We start from the raw sequence: 21,175 nt of genomic DNA on the forward strand, positions 1-21,175 counted from the left end.
TACAGTTTCCTTTATCTTAAGAAAACAAGAAAGCAATTTTTGTGGATGAACCTCATTATCCAAACAATCTATTTCATTGTTACATTTCCTAACCACATCCCTTTGCATCCTCCGGGGATCAATACCAGCCCATTTGATCCTCATGCCATTAGGTTTTATAGCAGCAATGTCGGTAATACAAGTACTAGCAGGGGGATTTTTTTTACCCCAACACCGCAACGATATTAAAATACTGTTCTGGTCACTTACAACCTGTTCCATAATCCATAAATTGGAAAAATCGGTGTTGTGAGAAATCAGGATGTGGTCAATGTTTGTATTTGCATTCCTGGGTATGCACCTGTTACAACGCATTTTTTACTCCGCACTACCATTACAACGCGACTTTTACAACGCATACCATTACAACGCATTGCGCTGGGGGGCGCTCTAGGATAGGGAATAAGTATAATTTACTATCCAACACCTTCCCTAGGGTCCACGGGGACTGGAGTTAGAATAGTAAATTATACTTACCACTATCCAGCAACCCAAAGCGCTATGCGTTGTAATGGTATGCGTTGTAATGGTCGCGTTGTAATGGTAGGTAGTTGTAACGGTATGCGGAGTAACGTCATACATCCGCATTCCTGCCTTTGAAGGTCGGACATTTGATATTTCCCCTCTTCTTGGTGCAGTTCAAGAGGTCCAGATCTAATTCCACTATTAAATTATTTAAGGCTGAGCCATAATCACAATGGGGAAAATGCATGTGTTCAATGTAATCATCCTCGTCAGACTCTCTCATAAAACCACATGCTTTACTTTGGTTCAGAGAACAGGCTTGAATGTTAAAATCGCCAACCCAAAGTATAGTGGCTTGTTTGGTTAACAGTGACAGCATTCTCTTAATTTCCTTTCCCAATGCCGGTACAGTAAGCCCCTACTGTTATCTAAGATGTTATTATAGTAGGTTATTTAAACCAAGTCATTTCCCTTGTGAAACTCAAGCCACATTACCTGACTATGCGCATCAACTGTTATGCAACTCTTAATTTTACACATACTTATTCTATTGGATACAAGAATCAAGAGACCGCCCTTTGCTCCACTAGCTATGGAGTTGACGGCTTTTAACCAATGGGATGTATATTCTTCAACAAAAATTGGCTCTGTACACCATGTTTCTTGTAAACAAATAAAATCATAGCCTATGTTATGTTAGTAGGTTTTCTAAAGCGGACAGCTGCCCCAGCGAAGGGGCGTCCCGGCGCTACCAAATCTGAAAACACAGTTCAGCCCCAGAAGTTGTCGCAGATATAGCTAGGCCCATGAGTTAAATTGAAGGGAAAAGGAGGGTTTTGACAGCCTTACGAAAAGTAAACAGGTCGTCCATCCCGCGGAGATGTACCGGCAGAGAATTCCACAGCTTGGCTGCCAGGTACCGGAATGAACGTCCTCCAACCGGCAGAGTTTGAACCACGGGACAGCCACCATGTGTTGTCCCAGCGATCGCAACTGTCTGTGGGGCACATACGGGGTCAAGAGATTGCCCAGCAGCGCCGGGCTACCAGCTTTTAAAATGTTAAACGATAGACATAGAGCTTTAAACTGGATCCGCTTATCGATCGGAAGCCAGTGCAGCCTCTGAATGACGGCCCCAACCGAGCAACAACGGGGGAGTCCTACCAGAGTTCTGGCTGCGGAGTTTTGCACTCGTTGTAGTCGCCGTATCTCTGCCTTATTAGCCCCCAGAAGCAAATAGCTAGCATAATCAAGGCGCAAAAGTATTGTAGACTGCACTATCAACTGTCGAACCGCCGGGTCAAAAAGTTTCAAAAGAGGCTTGAGACCGTTTAACAAGCCTGTACAGGTGGCTGCGCCTCTTTGTGTGGGTCTGGAAACTGAGCATGGAATCCATCCAGACCCCCAGGTTCTTTACCAATGTTTTGGGCATTGGCATAGCACCAAGGGGCGCTGGCCACTAATGTTCGTTCCATACCGAGGCGTTCTTTCCCACCAGTAAACCCTCTGTTTTACTCTCGTTTAGCTGTAGACAGTTAATTGCCATCCATTGCGCCACTGCTGTCATCCCGTCTCTGAACCTAGTGGCCGATATCAATGGTCTTCAGCTAAGGTGATAACAAGCTGGGTGTCATCAGCATAGGACACCATCGTAAGATCCCATTTATTGGCAACAGCCGCCAAAGGCTGTACATAGAGGTTAAACAAAGACTGGCTCAATGCTGAGCCCTGTTGGACCCCCTGACCGATGGAGTGGGTTTGCAAGAGAAACTGAGGGGCAGACGCACTGTAAGATCTTTCAGTCAGGAATTACCTGGACCATTCCAAGGCCGTTCCGATGACCCCGGCTGCCTCTAGGTGATGGAGAAGGATGTCGTGTGACACCATGTCAAAGGCTGCGCTGAGATCCAACAGGATCAGCGCAGCAGTTTGACCGGCATCCAGGATCGTCCGGAGATGTTCCGTGGTGGCTAGCAGGGCCGATTCCGTGCTATGTCCTGACCGAAAACCATTCTGCGACGGGTCCAGAATATTATGAGAGCTCAGATATTGAGATAAGATGTTAGCATGATCTTCAGCGATCTTGGCCACCCAAGGAAGAAGGGAGATCGGTCTAAAGTTCTCAGGTCTTGAGGGGTCTAACGTGGGCTTCTTAATAATAGGAGACACCCAGGCCTGTTTCCAGGCGACTGGGACGGTTGCCATGGAAAAGGATAGATTCAGTATCTGACACAGCGGCTGCCGAAGAAGCGAGAGTGACTCAATAAATTGAGACGGCGTCATAGGGTCCGAGGCCGAGCCGGATTTGATTCTACCACACAATCTGGATAGTTTGTCCTCCGAGATTTCCGGAATGACTGATAGTGTAGGGCAGCACTCATCCCTAGCAAGTGAGGAGGTGAAATCCGGGGGCACATGTGGAAAAGAAAGATACATCTTCTGTACTTTGTCCATAAAAAAGGTGACCAGCTCCTCACACTGTTGAATAGATGTTATGCTAGGTAGAGCCACTTTATTGCTCTTAAGTCTTAGCCTAACGTAATAAATTCCTTACAAAATGGTGTGTCTAACTTTCTGCTAAGGCCTGCAATATTCCAAGTTACAAAGTTGTATCCTTCCTCTGGGATAACAGTTATAGACCTACACACAGGGGTGGCTAAACTCGCTCTATCAGGTACAACAGACACCCTCCAGGTGTTATTGACTGAGTTATCAACACTACCCCTGGTGAAAAGCTATTTCTACCTCTTGATTAATTGGCACTTGCCACAGAGTGCGGTCTTTCGCTACCATATAACTTCAGGGTAGATGGTAATGGAACCTCAGTAACTAAATCATATACTTCTTCCTGGTGACACTGTATAGGATCAAAAATCTGGTCCATGTCATAGCCCAACATAAGTCACTCGTCTTCCAATGAATCCAGAGCCTGAAATCTGTTCAAAGTTGGAACGGTAAAACAGGGCCATGGTTTTGGAAGTGATACCATTTTGTTGGGATTAATATTATAGTTACAGGTTGAATTTCCATAACTTTTAGTTACCATTAGGTGCCTGTAAAAATATCCCAAGGAAAGGAGGGTTGTATTATACTCCCATTGTGACGGGGAAGGGGCATTAGCAAGTGTGTTCCGTGCCCATTCTGTAGATCTAAAGTTTATAATTATACAGTCACCCCGAAACACTTCTTAAGGGGGCCAACCCATCCCACCCTTTGTGTTAACAGTATCTGGTTTGCCCCTTCTATTGGCAAACCACAATTTTTAGATAGCCAATACAAGGTTTTATTTTTAAGGGCTTCATGGTTTTCCAATTGGTCTACCCTAAGTTTTGGCACATTTACAAGAACCGCCAAATATGCGCCGCATTCAGGTGGCAAACTAATAAATGTCGGGACCTTATTTGTAACAGGAAGTGTAAGATCTGAGTTACCTATCTTAACAGTTTCCCTGGGGGCTGTCTGTCCCTTTTCACTTAAATCAGGGAAAGCTACAAGAATAGGATTTTTTCCATTAGAGAAAGCGGTAACCTCTGGTAGTTCCACAGGATCTAGGTTTTCTTTTTGTGATCTCTCTATAACTGTTTTGCTCAATTTCGGGGCCATTTGGGGGTTTCTGCTACCTTTAGTACTATCTTACGTCTTTTTACCTCCATTTCCTTTCAGTCTAAGGTTGTCTCGCTGTATCCCCATACTTATTTTTTCCATGGTACCACTTAGTATGGGTACCTCCCTGGCTAAATTATCAACCTTTTCATGGAGAGGCCTAATCAACTCGATTAATTTATCATATATGGCTTCCATGTTAGGAATAATTTGGGCAGATACTAAATTTTGTTTGGACCTTGTGGTAACCATATTCCCCTTGGTAAAGTTTCTTTTATCCTTTTATGCTTTCGGGTTACCTTGCCCTAATGTTTTCTTTTTAAGTCCCATAATTTTATTTGGGGAGGCCGATGGAATATATGGGGAGATGACCACATCCGATAGCCATGGGGTTATGGAGATACGCGAGTTATCAATATTAATGGGATCTTCTGTCAATCTTGTATCTGGAATATCTTCGTTGGTGGTACTCTGCTCTATACTCCAATTGCCCCGATTGCCCAGCATTATGCTTGACCCCATAGAAACAAGAAAAAAAAAAATTTCCCAGACAGTTATCTGGGGTGACCCTATGCACTACTAAAGGCGTCGTAGACGCTTCAACAATTATAAGATATGTTGACCCCATAGAAAGGCGTCTCTCCCTACGATCAATCTCTTCAGTGAGGGCACTAACTGCCTTTACCAAATATGTGTCAATAGTGTTGCAGGCATTTTCTAACAGTAACTTTGCACGTCTTCTCGCCATAATTGACATCTATTGCTATACACTCCACAATACAGAGCTCTACTGAGCCAAGTAAAATAGATAAATACAAAAATAATTACATACCATGGTCGGAGTTGGAGCAAATGTTAATATCCTCAAAGTCCTCAAGTCGCTTTTTAGGGGGGTGGCCCAGCCCAGCCTCCTCCGGCCACTGACTGCCTAAGATGGCCCACCCTTGTCCCTGGCTTCTCCCGGCGCTGCCCTCGCGCGTCCCGCGAGAACAAGGTTCCTTTTATCCACCTCCTGGTGTTCTGTTTGGGCGTGCGCAGCGCTAGGGACGCTGGGAGGTGTAGTCGTCCTCCGCTCCGGTGTCCGTCCACGACAGTATGGCCCCCGGTGACTCTTGGCGGTGGCGGCTGCTTGCCCCAGGAGGTAAGTTCAAACGCTGATTCTCAGCGGTGGTTGGCCATTTTTATACTGAGCTCCGGTGTCTCGGTAGCCCCAGCTTACTTATATCTGCCTCCTGGCGCTCTGGTTGGGCGTGCGTGGCTCTAGGGACGCTGGGAGGTGTAGTCCTCCTCCCCTTCGGCATCCGTCCACGATAGTATGGCGCCCGGTGACTCTCGGCGGTGATGGCCGCTTTCCCCAAAAGTGCCCCAGCTGGTAAGTTCAAACGCTGACTCTCATCGATGGTCGGCAATTTTTATACTAAGTATACAAAATCCATTATTAGGTCGCACAACATTATATAAGCAGATTTGCAAAGTTGAAATTGAGCCCGGGCGCTTGTAAAGCATCAGAATGCAGGACACCGTCTTTTCTCTAACTTTTGTAATTTATTGTGCACACGGAGATGCCAGTGGCGAGACTTACTGTATTTTATCACACGGCGGAGTATTGTTTTGTACCTTGTTATATGGCATTAGAAGCGTGTGTGTGCAGCGCTGACAGTCATTTAGCATGGGCTTGTTGTTGCTGATAGTTTGCAAAGCATTTTTCATTACAGTTACAAAGGCGTGCTTGGGCAAGAGCGTACATCGCAATGTCACTGGCTTTGTTCCTTAAATATGTGGAGATGGGGTGCTATAGAGACACGCCGCCAAATCTATTTACTGATTGCAATATCTTCATTGACCTGGGGGAAGGTGAAAGCTGCTTTATAGAACAAGCATTTCGAGAGTTTGAGCTATTCGCATTGTAAATTGAAATGCCTTTTATTTATCGTTTTGACATTGAGCTATTGGCAAAACTCGTGTAAATGCGAGACCTATTTTTTAATTTATTTTTTAAGCGGCCGCCATTGTCCCGGCCTGCTTGGAAAGTGAAAGTATGTTGTGCCTGCAGTAGGAGAAACTCATTAAATAGTGCTTACAGATTAAATTAGACATACAGTGTAACAAAAGAAGTAAAAGGATCAGTCCTCAAGGGAGGTTGCAAATGAAGGCAATGCGGTTTTAAGGAGGGGCTAACAAGCCTGTTAACGAATCAGAATCCAGCATTTACAGAGAACAGTGAGACAATCCAATCAAAAATATGGGCGGGGCTTCAAGTCCATACTCTAATACAGCATGCCTCGCAGAGCAGCCTATGCGTTGCCCAGGCTTGAACTAAAAAGAACAACAAACCAATTTCTCCCCAAAATGTTGCCCTGTTATGCCGTTGCTTTAAAGTGATGATTAGCGGGTCTGTAGGGAATGGCTGACCTGGTAATTCCGATGGGGTCGCTAAGTCATTGCCATGCCCTAAAGTGTCCTTCATGTGTATTTGTTGAAAAAATTTGAAGAAAATGCAGGGATAATTGTGCTTACTTAAATGTCAATTTTTGCATGTTTATTGATACCTACTTTTAATAAATGTTCCATTTGGTTATTTTCAACGTACATTATTTTTTTTTTAGGTATGATGAATGGGTGAAAGCAGACCGTATTATCTGGCTGTCTGATAAAGGTGGACCAAAGCGAAAACAAAGGCGGAAAATAAAAGTAATTTTACAGTCTGTTTCCTTTTCCCACTTTAGTACGATGCTGTCTCTGCACTTCCATTGTTTTTGATGAATGAAGATACATAACTTTAAAGGCTACTTTGCTAGTTGGACAACAAATGTTTTTGTGTATTTAGAGCAAAGAAGGAAGTGAAGTGGATGAAAGAAAGGAGGAGGAGAAACAGAAATCCAAACGTGGTCGCCCTCCGCTGAAATCTACCCTTCTTACCAACCTGGCTTGTTGTTTGTCCAAAATGCCCAGTAGTGAAGGAAAATTGGGTTGTCGAAGTGCACGAAACAATATGCCAGACTGCTCACCACTATCAAATGGAACTGAAGGTATGTTCACCATTTTTCTCCTTGCAAGTAGACTTTTAGTGCAGGCAAAAGCTCCAAAGTCTTTAATCAAACAGTTTGACTTAAAACGACTGAAGCGTCAACAACTTTAGCCTACTCAAAACCACTTCATTTTTTAGACGACCATTGCAAATTGTCACATCATACAGTGGTGGCTTTGGCTATCTTTGTATGGGTATGCAATGAGCTATCACTTACAGTTCTTTATAGCGCAAAGTTGTGTTTAGAGCAGCTGTGGAGAAAATTGGATCTATCAATGCAAACCATTTATATGGAATCTGTATATATAGTGCTATTGACTTCTCCGCATGGCTTTAAAAGTGTGTGTATTTGGAATGTATCGTCAACCCACGCACCCCTCCCTCAATCCACTTCACTAGTAAATTGACAGGGTATGTCTCTTTGTATCTTTTGTTCTTCTCTCTATTCATTTTCTCTTAAGAAGTATTAATTTTAAGTGTAAAATCAAATGATAGGACGTATGTGTGTGTGTATATATGTATATAGGTATATATATATATATATATATATGTATATGTGTGTGTGTGTGTATATATATATATATGTGTGTATATATAGATATATATGTGTATGTGTGTGTGTGTGTGTATATGTATATATATAATATAGTATAGTAGCTTTTCTGTTAATACTTTGATCTTAGGAATGTAGTAGAGTTATATGCTAATTGATGCATTGTTGGCCCATGACTCATAGGTGATCTTGTTCAATGTTTATCTAATTGTAAACATATCATGGATTTTTACATTGTAGGGACATTTAGGAGAAGGACCAGGCATAACTCCGGATTGTTTGACTCCGATCAAGGATCAAATGGTGAGGTTTTTTTTTTACACTTGAGCTAATATTAAATTCCTTTGAGGAGCGAGAAGCAGGAGTCTATTCTGTTGCATTAACTGGCAGAACCATGTATGCATTCCACACAGTGGCATTCAGCCACTTGCCATATTAAATTATATTTTTAAATTCTGCTTGATTGAAATATAATAGTTTTTAAGAATATAGATTTTAGTTTCCCTCTCTGCTTTGCACCTGTTACAGTTACTTGATATACCCATGGTGATTCCTGGAAAGCCGCTTCTTTGTTTTCGGCACAGTTGATTTCTTCCTAGATTGGCTAGTAATAATTCAAACTACTGTAATTGTTGTACATATATTTTCTTGGTGAACATGTCATTTGTTTTTATGCCCTACTCTTTATGATCTGACCAGAAATATGTATTTTGATTCTCGGAGTATTAGGGCTGCAACCTAGTATTGGAAAGTAAGGTCTTAGGACTCCTAGGCATTTGTAATATCTCCAACACGTAACAAAAGGTCTTCCACCTCCTCATTGTTTTTCAGGTCTCGCCTAGGTAGTACTTGCGCTGTTTCTTTGAGACCTGTTATATTCAGAATATGGGCTTTAAGTACCGCTCATTTTCCTGCTGTTGTATCTTATTGGCTCCGTTGACAGTCTTTTCAGACTAGTTTATTTTCATTGGTTAATTTGTTTAGTAGTCTCATTAGTAGCTCCTTTTCTTGTTTTAGCCTCCCATAAGGACTGCCCCTCTTACATGTGTTGTTACTCAGTATGTTTTATTTACAGGTTGAGCGCTATTTTCTTAATGGCTTTCTCCTAGCTGCTGTTGCAGGCACAACACTCTCTTCCGCTTCCACAAAGCTTAGTCCACCCCTTTTCCTGGCTCAGCACTGCACTAATCATGGGCGCTGCACTTCCTTTTAGAAACGCTCCTTCCACGTCCGGTGTGTACAGTTTATCTGTGTATGATTTATTTATGCAGTGGCACTGTGCGCTTCATCCTCAATAATGTCCGTCTCGCCCCTTTCTTCTCTTCTGCATGTCTCGCCAATATTCCTGTTTTTTTAAAGCACCACGCTTCAGCAATAGCGGACGCTTCCTTTATATACATCCCCACACAGCTCTGCGTCTTCAAAGCAGCACGCCACGCTTCAGCATTAGAGTAAAGGGACACAAGATACTGCTATAAATGAAAATAGCAAACTAATTTTAGTTTTTCATATTCGGGTAACTGCACAATGCACACACCTTAAATGGAAAAAACCATTGAACCAGTTCGCCCAATACGTTTTTAAATTTAACATTTGTCTTTGCATCTCATCAATGTCCCAGATTACACTTCCAGTTGAATCAACACAGAAGCTATGGTAGCAATTTGCCTGTGACTTTGTTCGTCCTCCCTTGCACATCACTCGTAAATATGCAGGTTGAGTCGCTCAATCAATCATGTTCTTATAGAGCGTGGCTAATCACCCGTTAGAGTCTCATGGCATTAGAGGGAGGGGATCTGCAGTTCAGTCGAAGAGCCAGGTCTTGAGGTCCTTCCTGAATTGAGGCAATGGAGGTGATTGCCGGAGGTAGAGAGTTCCAGGTCTTTGCATCGAGTTAGGAGAATGATCTTCCTCCGGCTGAGGTCTTGCGGATCTGTGGGATAGTGGCCAGGGTCAGTTGAGCTGAGCGGAGATATCTGGTGGGTGTGTTGGAGAGGCAGTGGTTGAGGTATGCAGGTTCGGTGTTGTGGAGGGCTTTGAAGGCGTGCATGAGGAGCTTGAAAGTGATTCTTTAGTTAATCGGGAACCAGTGAAGGTCTCTCAGGTGACCGGAGATGTGGCTGTGGCAGGGGATGTCTATGATAAGTCTGGCAGAGGTGTTCTGGATGCTCTGCAAATTTTTGGGGAGTTTTTTTGGGTGGCGTCAGCAAAGAGTGCGTTTCTGTAGATGAGCTTGCGCCTGATGAACAGGCAGAGCATAAGGAAGGAGAAAAAAAGAGGATGAGAGAGTGTTCATTTGGCAGTTCCATTGAGACCGAGGAGTCGAGGGTGATGGTGAGGTTGCTTGGGGGGGAGGGGTCCCAGCTTGCTAGCCACCAAGAGTTGTCCGTGGTGGAGGGAATGGTGCCCAGGTGCCTCCATCTCGTTGTGAAAGTTACTTTTAGCGGCTGCAGGTTAATCGATGAGGGAGAGAAGCAGCTGGGTGTTGTCGACATAGTAGACTATGTTGAGTCTGTGGTTTTTAGCGATGGGTGCAAAAAGAGCCATGTAGATGATAGAGGGTGGCGCTCAAAGAGGAGCCCTGAGGGACTCTGCAGCTGATTTCTATAGGTTCTAAGAACGGTGGGAGCTTGACTCTCGGTCTGCCGGTGAGGAAGGAGAGGATCCACTCGAGGTTTTGCAGCAAGTGCCGGCGTTCTGCAGTCTTGTGCAGAGGGTGCGGTAGGAGACAGTGTCGTAGGTGGCAGGAGGACGAGGGCTGCGGTTTCGCCTCACAGAGGAGTGAGTGGCTTCTGTTGTGGCAAGGAGTGCAGTCTCTGCTGTTTCTTCTGAAGCCTGTTTGGGAGGGGTGTGTATAGTTTGTTTCGATGAATTCAGTGAGTTGGCTGTTGAGAAGGCCATCAGTTATTTAGACGGGGAAGGTGAGCAGAGAGATAGGTCTATTATTCTTGAAGTCTGTTGGGTCGGCAGAGGTTTTTTTCAGCATGGGTTGATTTCTGCGTGCTTCCAGTCTTCGGGAAGGTGGCTGACTCAATGGAGCAGTTGATTGCGCAGCAGAGTTCGGGGCGATGGTGGGTGCCATCTCAGTTGAAAATGTTTTACGGTCAAGGGTCCACGTGGCTACAGAGTAGATGCTCTCAGACGCTTTTGCATCCTCAACAGCACCCACGCCTACACTCTTATAATGCAGTCAGCAAATGAAATTATTCTCAACTCATTCTGTCACATTTTATCAGGTAGAAAAGCTATTAAAAAAACATGCCAAATAATCACTCGGCTGCAAACAAAAAACATAAGACAAAACATTATCATTTACAAAGCCAATAGCTCTAACTTTAAAAAAATATGAGACCTTTGGCATTTCAAGTGCTTGTTTCTTTTACCTTTGTGAAAGTGGGAACCAGGCGGTCATCACGAACATTGCCACTTTCTCCATATACTTTTACTCACTTGACCCATGTGTAAACAGCAGCCAACTTGAAAGAGTATTACCTTTTTATATGGAGATGATTTGTCATGTGGGTATATTATACATATCACACTTGCAGTTAAGATCCACTGTGCTCCCCTTCTAATGATGGCATATCAAGCCTGAAGGAAATTAATTTCTGTAATGTATAAATATGCCTGGTTGCCATCTAGTCTTGGAAAATAGTCCATGCCATGATCTTGAATAAAAAAAAATGGTTTTATCTTTTTTTATCAACTTGGCTCTAAGTTAGGTGTGCGGTTTTTAGGTCTCGTAGAGAGACCTATTGAAGTCAAACCAGAAAGATGAGAATTTGTAAAAGTGCACGTGCTCCTGAACGCGCTTCTATCCCCCTGCCTTGCTCTTCAAAGGCTCCCCTTACCATTTGCTCCTGCTTCCCTGCCCACTGCTTCACACTTCATGGCCGCCAGGCCGTGACTCGCGTTTTTTTTCTCTGTGCCCTCACCTCTCCAGCCCCTCCCTGCTCGCCGTGCTCCTTGCTTCCAGCCCAGGCCAAACTCATGCCTTCAAAACGTGACAGCATTGTACAGCCCGGCCGCCTTTTGGTCTCCTGGTTAACCTTCTCACTCCCTCTTTCTCCCACGCCACCTCCCTCTCTGTGTCTGCCTCCCACTCTCCGCTGCCTGTCCTCGTCCCTTCTTCTCCCTCCATCTTTATCTTTTCTTTCTCTGTCCCTCCGCTCTCCTTTTTGAAGTCTGCTTTCTTCGTTTCACATTCGGAATCTCTCCCTTTCATCTTCGTTTCGCCCCTCGTTTATTTACATTTAAACATCAGCTGTTGTGTGTTTGAACTTGCTGGTGTGGCCCCTTTATCTCCCTTTTTCAGCTCTTGCCGATCCTCTGTGGCATATCTTTTAGTGGCCTCTTTCGGTGCTTTTTTACCTCCGTCTCTATACCATCCCTCGCCCTTTCCAGCTTTCTACTCTCCAGTCACCCCTCGTGCCCCCGTCTTTCTCGAACTCCTCTGTCCCAAATGTCTTAGTCTTTTTGCATTTTCCTCCTTTTAGGGCGCTTTCTTCACCCTTTTCTTTGTCTCTTCTTTCCTACCTTTCTCCCACGGTCTCTAAGTGAGTCTGTTTTTACTGAACCAATAACATTTATTTTTAGTCCATAAAACATTGTGGAGTTTTTTAATTTATTTAAATATATACCTGTTTCTTATGTCTGCCGGCTTTGTTCTCTCCTAGTTTATCCCTTTAACTCTAACTCTGCCCCCCTCTCCCCCGGAGCAGATTTGGTACTTCCATCTGCACGCATGTGCCAGTATTCATAAATTACCCTGTGATTGTGTCTGGAAATAGAGGAGCAGAGTAGGGTGATTTTCTCCTCCCTGGGCTCCCCCCAGCCCCACAGAGCCCACACCGCAGGCTCCACACCTGGGCATGTCCTCCCAGCCTGGAGCGCGGCCACCCTCTCCTGTGGCACTTTCCGTCCTCTGCCTCTCCCTACCTCACTCGTTTTCGTCACCCCTCCGTCTCTCACTCTTCCCTTTACCCTTTCGTCTGTCACTTTCTCTCCTCTTTTGTCACTTTTATCTCCTCTCCTCCTGTCTGTCGCTTCTCACTATCTCTCCCCTACATCCTCTTGTCTGTCACTTTCTCTCCTCCTGTTTGTCATCCCTCACACTCTCTCCCCTACATCCTCTCGTCCGGCAAGGATGCAAATACACTGACATTCAAATGTGCGGTGGTGCAACTTAAAATAATCCATACAACATGAAAACTTTAAAAGAATCTAAAATGTCCTGTACAAAGCACCTAGGAATAGGAGCCTAGCCAATAACAATGACTGTAGTGAAGAAGATTAGCAAAACAGAAGATTTGGACACCCAATAAACGTCCACAGAGATTACAGGTCTTCAATGAGATTCAGATTTGTATATTGGTTGCAAAGAAAAAACACTTTTTTAGATTTCATGGACAAAGCTGTTCTGTGTTTAACAGGTTTTGTCATTTATAAGGGAAGGAAAGGGCAGGACCTGTGATGCTGAGCCTGGCGCTACTTTGATACGCTATTCCCAAGAGACCAGGGACGGGTCAGAGCCAGCCATCTGGCCAGAGGCAGCTGTGAAGCTTTCTTGGCTCACAAAGAATAAGCTGCTGTGGTCGTCTATCTGCTGCTACCAGAGCGAAGGGGACACCAGGTGACATATGGGAATAAAGAGGAGACAAGAAAAAGAAACAAGCATTGGCATAGCCAAAAGGTCTCACCTTAGGGTCCTTATAAGTATGTAGTTAGGTAGCACAATAACCTTACTGCAACAACATTATCTGCTGCATGGCTAAACACTTATAAGGTCCCAAAGGACACTCTCTCACTCTCTCTCACTCTCTCTCTCTCTCTCACACACTCTCTCTCACACACACCCTCTCTCTCACACACACACACCCTCTCTCTCTCACACACACCCTCTCTCTCACACACACCCCCTCTCTCTCTCTCTCTCTCACACACACCATCCCTCTCTCTCCCACACACACACACTCTCTCTCTCATACACACACTCTCTCTCTCACACACACACACACTCACTCTCACACACACACACTCACTCACTCACTCACTCACACACACACACACACACTCACTCTCTCTCACACACACACTCTCTCACGCACAGTACAGCCTTCTACCGCCACCACTCCACCACCCTATGCGCCACCACCTTATCTGCCACCACCCAAACCACCACCTTATCCACCACTCTATGCATCACCACTCTATGCATCACCACTCTATGCATCACCACTCTAGCGCCCACACTCTAGCGCCCACACTCTAGCGCCCACACTCTAGCGCCCACACTCTAGCGCCCACACTCTAGCGCCCACACTCTAGCGCCCACACTCTAGCGCCACCACTCTAGCGCCACCACTCTAGCGCCACCACTCTAGCGCCACCACTCTAGCGCCACCACTCTACCCGCCCACCACTGTACCCTCCAACTCCACCCTCAAAATCCACCATCCAAGTACTACTACAGCTTCTGAATCCACCCTCCGACTACACCCTCCAACTACAAATCCACCCTCCAACGCCACCCTCCAAAAACACCATCCAACTCCACCCTCCAACATCCAAATACCCCCTACAAATCCACCCTCCAACTACAACTTCAGCCTCCAAATACACCCTCCAAATCCAAATCCACCCTCCAACTCCACCTTCCAACTCTAAACCATTGTTGTTTGTAATTTCAATACATGTAAGTCAAATAAATACAACCCATATTTCATTCTCAAATGCTATAGGTGTCACATTTGCAAAATTTATAACTATTAGCGTTGTATTTGACAAAGCAATTAATTTCACTATTTTTCACAACAAAACATTAAAATAATGGTCATTTACAATAGCAATAGCTCAAACTTTCTGAATAAGAAACATATATTGCATTGCATTTTAACTCCCTGTTAACTTCTGCTGATCTGATGCTCACTTTCTCCACACTTCCTTTTCTAACTCCCTATTCTAATCTCTTCGCCTGTGCAGTTCTGCTGCTCTCTTCCACCCCACCTCCATCTTTAACTCCCTGTTCTCTTCTGCTGTGCTGATCTGTTCCTCTCTTCCAACAAACTCCTTCTCTAACTCCCTGTTCTCTTCTCTTCTCCTGTGCAGAACTGCTGATCTCTTCCACCCTGCCTCCTTCTCTAACTCCATGTTCTCTTCTCATGTGTGGATCTTCTGCTCTCTTCCAACCCGCCTCCTTCTTTAACTCCGTTTTCTTTTCCCACGCTAATCTGCTGTTCTCTTCCACTCGCCTCTTTATCGAACTCCTTGTCCTATTCTCCTGTAATGATCTGCTGCTCTCTTCCACCCACCTACTTCTCTAACTCCATGTTCACTTCTCTTCTCCAGAGCTGATCTGCAGCTCTCTTCAACCCGCCTCCTTCTCTACCTCCCTGGTCTCTTCTCCCATCCTGTTCTGCTGCTCTCTTCAACAGCACCTCCTTCTTTAACTCCATGTTCTCTTCGCCTGTGCTAATCTGCAGCTCTCTTCCACCCACCTCCTTCTCTAACTCCCTGTTCTCTTCTGCTGTGCTGATCTGCTTCTCTCTTCCACCCACCTCCTTCTCTAACTCCCTGTTCTCTTCTTTTAGCCCTCTCCTGACCTGCTGCTCTCTTCCACCCGCCTCCTTCTTTAACTCCCTGTTCTCTTATGCTGATCTGCTGCTCTCTTACACATCGCATCCTTCTCTAACTCACTGTTCTCTTCTGCTGTGCTGATCTGCTCCTCTCTTCCACCCACCTCCTTCTCTAACTCCCTGTTCTCTTCTCTTCTCCTGTGCTGATCTGCTGCTCTCTTCCACTCTGCCTCCTTCTCTAACTCACTGTTCTCTTCCCCTATGCTAATCTGCCGCTCTCTTCCACCCCGCCTCCTTCTTTAAATCACTGTTTTCTTCTCCTGTGCTAAACTGCGGTTCTCTTCCACCCGCCTCTTTCTCTAACTCCCTGTTCGTATCCTGTGCTGATCTGCTGCTCACTTCCACCCCAACTCCTTTAACTCCCTGTTCTCTTCTGCTGTGCTGATCTGCCCCTCTCTTCCACCCACCTCCTTCTCTAACTCCCTGTTCTCTTCTCTTCTCCTGTGCTGATCTGCTGCTCTCTTCCACCCGCTTCCTTATTTAACTCCATGTTCTCTTAACCTGAGCTGATCTGCTGCCTCCTTCTTTAACTCTGTTCTTTTCTCCTGCGCTAATCTGCTGTTCTCTTACAACCGCCTCCTTCTTGAACTCCCTGTTCTCTTCTCTTCTCCTGTGCTGATCTGCTGCTCTCTTCCACCCGCCTCCTTCTTTAACTCCCTGTTCTGTTCTACCATCCTGATCTGCTGCTCTCTTCTACCCGCCCCCTTCTCCAAAACCCTGTTCTCTTCTCCCATGCTGATCTGCTGTCCCCTTCCACCGCCTACTTCTCTAACTCCCTGTTCTCTTCTCCTGTGCTGACCTGCTGATCTCTTCAACACGCATCCTTCTTTAACTCCCTGTTCTCTTAAAATGTGCTGATCTGCAGCTCTCTTCCACATACATCCTTCTGTAACCGCACACACACATACATACAACCACACACACAGACCCTTGCCCGGCCAAATTTTTGGCGAGGATGGCGGAGGTGGTAAACCCAATGGTCAATCCACTTTGAACCGCTCTCTGAGTGAGGGGATGGTCCCGCAGGCCTGGAAGCGGGCAATGGTGATCCCCCTCCTCAAAAAGCCGGGCTTAGACCCCGAGATGTTGGCCAATTACATTCCTATTTCGCTCCTTCCAGCGTTGGCAAAAATTACGGAAAAGCACGTACATAGCGTGCTATCTGTCTTTCTGGAGACTAACAATCTGCTGCACCCCTCGCAATCTGGCTTCCGGCCTAATCTGAGCACCGAGACGGCTTTTTTAGAAGTGTCTGAGGCCATTAAGGAGGTTCTGGACGCTGGACGTAAAGCCATGCTTGTCATGCTTGACCTGTCGGCGGCTTTTGACACCGTCCCCCATGAGGGGCTCCTCGCCAGACTCTATAACATCGGTCTGAGGGGGACGGTGTTCAGCGGGTTTACATCTTTCCTGGCTGGCTGCCGACAAACGGTCTGGGTCCCTCCTAGCTCCGCTGAGATGCCGCCATTGGGAGTCGGAGTTCCGCAGGGTTCTGTGTTGAGCCCGACTCTTTTTAACATCTTTATGACCCCTTTGGCGACACTGGCAGAGTCTTTTGGGGCCCAGATCGTTTCCTACGCCGATGACACCCAGCTTCTCTTCACGTGCAGAAAAAGTGAGGACTTTGATGGAGAGAGCATCCAGGATTGTCTCGGGCGGTCTTTAACTGGTTTCAGCAGAACAGCCTCAAATGTAACTCTGACAAGTCGGAGGTGTTGTTCTTTGGCTGTACATCAGACCCTGATTGGCAGGCATGGTGGCCGAATGATATGTTTCCTCCAGCTCAGGCATCCCAGGTGGCAAAAAACCTGGGAGTTAAGATTGACAACAGTCTGGCGATGAGATCCCAGATCCTCGGCCTCATGGGCACATGTTTTGGCATTCTGAGGATGCTGCGGATGTTCCTCCCTCTGCTCACTGAAGAGCATAGGAAGATTACAGTGCAAGCTCTGATTGGCTCCAGATTGGATTATGCCAATGTTCTTTATTTGGGTCTCCCAGATTATCTTGTGCAGCGACTTCAGGTTGTGCAGAATTCTGTGGCACGTGCCATTTTTGTCCTCCGCAGGCGAGCAAGAGTGTCCGGCCTTTTACAGTCACTCCATTGGCTGCCTATCCGGCAGCGGATAGTTTTTAAGGCGCTGACCCTGGCCCATAAAGCGCTATTCGGCTTGGGAGCAAAATATCTCCAACGCAAGCTTGCTTTCTATCGTCCTACCAGAGCTCTGCGTTCTGATTCCCTGTCTCTGGCGGTGGTCCCTCGAGTTAGGAAGGCCCGTATTGGAGGGCGCTCCTTTAGTGTGAGGGCGCCCCAGCTCTGGAACACTTTGCCACTGGCCCTACGCAGGACCTCTAATCTGCTGTTTTTTAGGAAAGGCTTAAAAACTTGGCTTTTTACCCTTTAGTTATGTTATTTTGCTCTTTTGAATGTTTTCATCTGTTATGTTTTCTTCTTATGAGCTGCCAAAATAAAGCGCCGGGACACACCGTTGGAGTAGCCGTGCGCTATAGAAATAAAATATAACATAACATAACACACACACACATACAACACACATTCAACCACACACACACAACCACACACATCTATCGCCCTCACTCTATATATCTATCGCCCTCAATCTATCGCCCTCACTCTACCTATCTTCCCCCTCCCTCTAGCTATCTATCGCCCTCCCTCTAGCTATCTATCGCCCTCACTCCATCTATCGCACAACAACAGCATCACTCAGAGGCACCACAGCATCACTCAGGGGCACCACAACATCACTATGCGCTACCACAGCATCACTTGTCGCCACCACAACATCACTCAGCGCCACCACAGTATCAATCTGTGCAAACATTCAACAACAACTGGTTCAAATATGTTCTCTCAATGTTTCAAGCTTAATTACAAATGTCACAAAAAAATGTTGATATTTCCCTTCTATTCTTATATTTTAGTCACAATAAAATACACTGAACATAATCTTCACAAAAGTTAATTACAAAAGTTTGTTATTGCCATTATAAATTACAATAACTTTTATTTAAGTATTAATTATTTTTTTTAAACCATTATTTGTAAAATCAATACTTCTAAGTCACGTAAATACAAAACATGTTGCATTAAAAATGCTATAGATGTCACATTGTCAAAAAAGAAAAGTATAAGCATTGTAAATGACAAAGCTATTAATTTCACAATTTTCAAAAATAACACATAAAAAACAAATTTGTCATGTACAAGCCAAATAACTCAAACTTTCCTAATGCGAGACCTATTGCATTGCAAATGCTTGTTTACATTGTCATCCATCACCAACCTCAATCAGTATATCTTCTTTAATTGTTTGTTTTATTGGAATGTTAGTGAAGTGCACTTTACAGCTAAAATGTTATGGTGCCTCTCTGCCTTTCACCTAATATTTTCCTTTTGACAATATAGCCATGTTGATTTCCCAAGAATATTTACCTGTGGAGACTAGGGCAAAAGACCTATTACACTAGGCTGAATTTGGCTACATAGATAATCGTCTTTTGGTGGAGCAGTTAAGTTTTGTCTACTAACTAGCATTTCTCCAATTCAGATGAACCAATGCAACCACCACAGTTGAGAACTTAATACACTGTTTTTATATACTCTGCTGCAAAAGAAGTACCCCCCACCTCCTTCCTTTCAAAACATTTTAGGAGATGAGGCAACCTTTTTCTACCCTCTTTATCCTACCTCACGCCCACAGTTGGTTATGTAGCTCCAATGTAGCAACCAAGTCAGTAATGTTTGATTAAATGTGTTCCACATTTGATAAGCTTTGAATGTCCCCCCTTTTTTCAAATCTGAAGTATGTCCACTTTAATCAACCGTTGTCCCTACTGCTTATTGTTGCATTTTAAGTCACACAGGGATTAATGTTCGCATGCCCTTTTCAAAGTATCTAGCACTAAGACACTATCCCTGATTTGCTGGTCTTCAATATAAATGTGAACCAATGTCATACGGATAATTGGACAGGGAAATGGAAATCAGGAATTGGGCATGTAAAAAGACATCAAATGCGGGCCTGTTTACCATCTACGATCAAATGGTTGCAGTGTTTTTATTTGGGGGGAAGAGCTGTTAAGAGAAAAAAAGGTGGAGATTTATAGGCCATGTATTTGGACCCAAAGTCTGGTGCTCTCCCACTTCAAAATGGGACCCCATGTCTGGTAATAGATCTCTGATAGATCAGTGCTACTCAAATACGGCCCGGCCCTTCGGGCCTTTGCAGCGGCTCTCCGGACCTTTGCATGCAGCTCACTGGGCAACAGCAGCACTGGACTGCTGTTTACTCGACTCATCAATAACATTTTGAAATAAGAAAACAATAATTTATTTCAAGGTTCATTGAAGTTACAGAAAACAAGTAACTAGGGTGTCCTGCACTGATAAACTTAAGAACTATCTTCTTGATTTTAAAGGCATCTTGCAGCAAAAGTATGAATGTTTTTTCAAATTACAAAAAGTTAATTTCATTAACATGCAGACCCTTTTTTCACCTTAGTACATCAGATTATATCAGGTTTTTTTTGTGATCATTTTTAAACATACATTTAAAAACATTCATACTTCCATCCACCCTTGCAACAATGCCAATAGTGAACTAAAAGGCAAGTCAATTGTTATGTGAACTCTTTGGGTGACCTGGATTTCTATTATACATGCACATTATAGTTTATTAAATCAAACATAAGGTTTTGTAACACATTCTGGAGTCATGTTTGTGATAATGAAGAAAAAGGAGGCAAAGTGAACCAAAACAATTGCCTAGGATCACACAATTTGGTTAAGTGGAGAAGCCAGAATCAATCCTAAGCTTTTGGTTTCACATTGTGTAATTCAGACATTACATGTAGGTTTCGCTTTCCTTACACCCACCTTGCCAAACCCTCCCACCTCGCCAAACCCTCCCATTTGCCCCCCTCTCCCGACTGCCACCCTGCTAGTATCAATGGGCCCTCGATCGCATCACAGACCAAACATTGTGGCCAGCGGGAAAATGTTTACTAGTACCCATGTGGCCGATACTTTTAACGGCAGAGTCCACAACTTCAAAGTATTATTACCAGGATCCAACTGGATCTGGAGATTTTCAAGCATTGGCTCTAAATATCTTTACAGCGACACCTGCACTGCCCAGAAGTGACAGAAAAGAGAAAAAACTGACGTAGGCGCGCCGGGGTGAGACTTATGTATCCTCGGTGACGTCACAAATGCGTTGACATCAGGGCGGAGTCACGTGGTGCAGTGCCCCCGGCGCGCAGGGATGCTGTGGCGAAAAGGCTTTCCGGATCAAGTCTCACGCCTGGGGATAATTCTACATTAAGGAATCTGCGGCTAGTCTATCAGATGATGTGTTCACTCTATCTTCAAATGTACCTTTTGGCTGATTACTAAGCCTTCTGTGGTTTCTGCTGCAGGTTTATAATTTGTACTCTGATGCAGGATTGTCTTGCCTAAGTGCTGTTCCCATGCTTCTTTGGGACGTGTCCTACCCTATTTGGGGTACTGGTAGCTATTTTATAGCCCTGTCTTATGCTGGGAGGGTGTGGACTCCCCCTTGCGGGTTCCTCGCCTTTCCTGGTGGTGTTTTATTGCGCTGGTGCGGCCCTTGGTCCTTACTTGAGCGTGCCCTGGCCTGGCCATCTATGGCATGGTGCTGCAGGGTTTTTGCTCTTTGTCTGCCGTTTGGCCTGGTCTTCTGTCTTACGTTTCTGAGGGGATCATTTCTTGTGTTGACAGACTGACCGTCCTACTTGTCTCCTCTTATATTCTTGCTGATCGCACTTGTTCGTGCTTCAATTCTGTCCGGAGCGGTCCCCTTTTAGGGG

At 44.9% G+C, this 21,175-nt stretch overlaps 1 protein-coding gene across 1 annotated transcript in view; it reads left to right on the top strand.

The window, feature by feature from the left end:
• ARID4A (AT-rich interaction domain 4A) overlaps positions 1–21,175 on the top strand; it is a 418,019-nt gene that overhangs the window by 354,157 nt on the left and 42,687 nt on the right. Inside the window, 3 exon segments of the mRNA XM_086937984.1 lie at positions 6,714–6,798; positions 6,935–7,136; positions 7,929–7,991. Of these exon segments, the coding sequence (XP_086794110.1) occupies positions 6,714–6,798; positions 6,935–7,136; positions 7,929–7,991 (350 nt within the window).

This window comes from Lissotriton vulgaris, chromosome 9 (genome assembly GCF_964263255.1).
Source record: "Lissotriton vulgaris chromosome 9, aLisVul1.2, whole genome shotgun sequence".
In the NCBI taxonomy this organism is placed as follows: Eukaryota; Metazoa; Chordata; class Amphibia; order Caudata; family Salamandridae; genus Lissotriton; species Lissotriton vulgaris.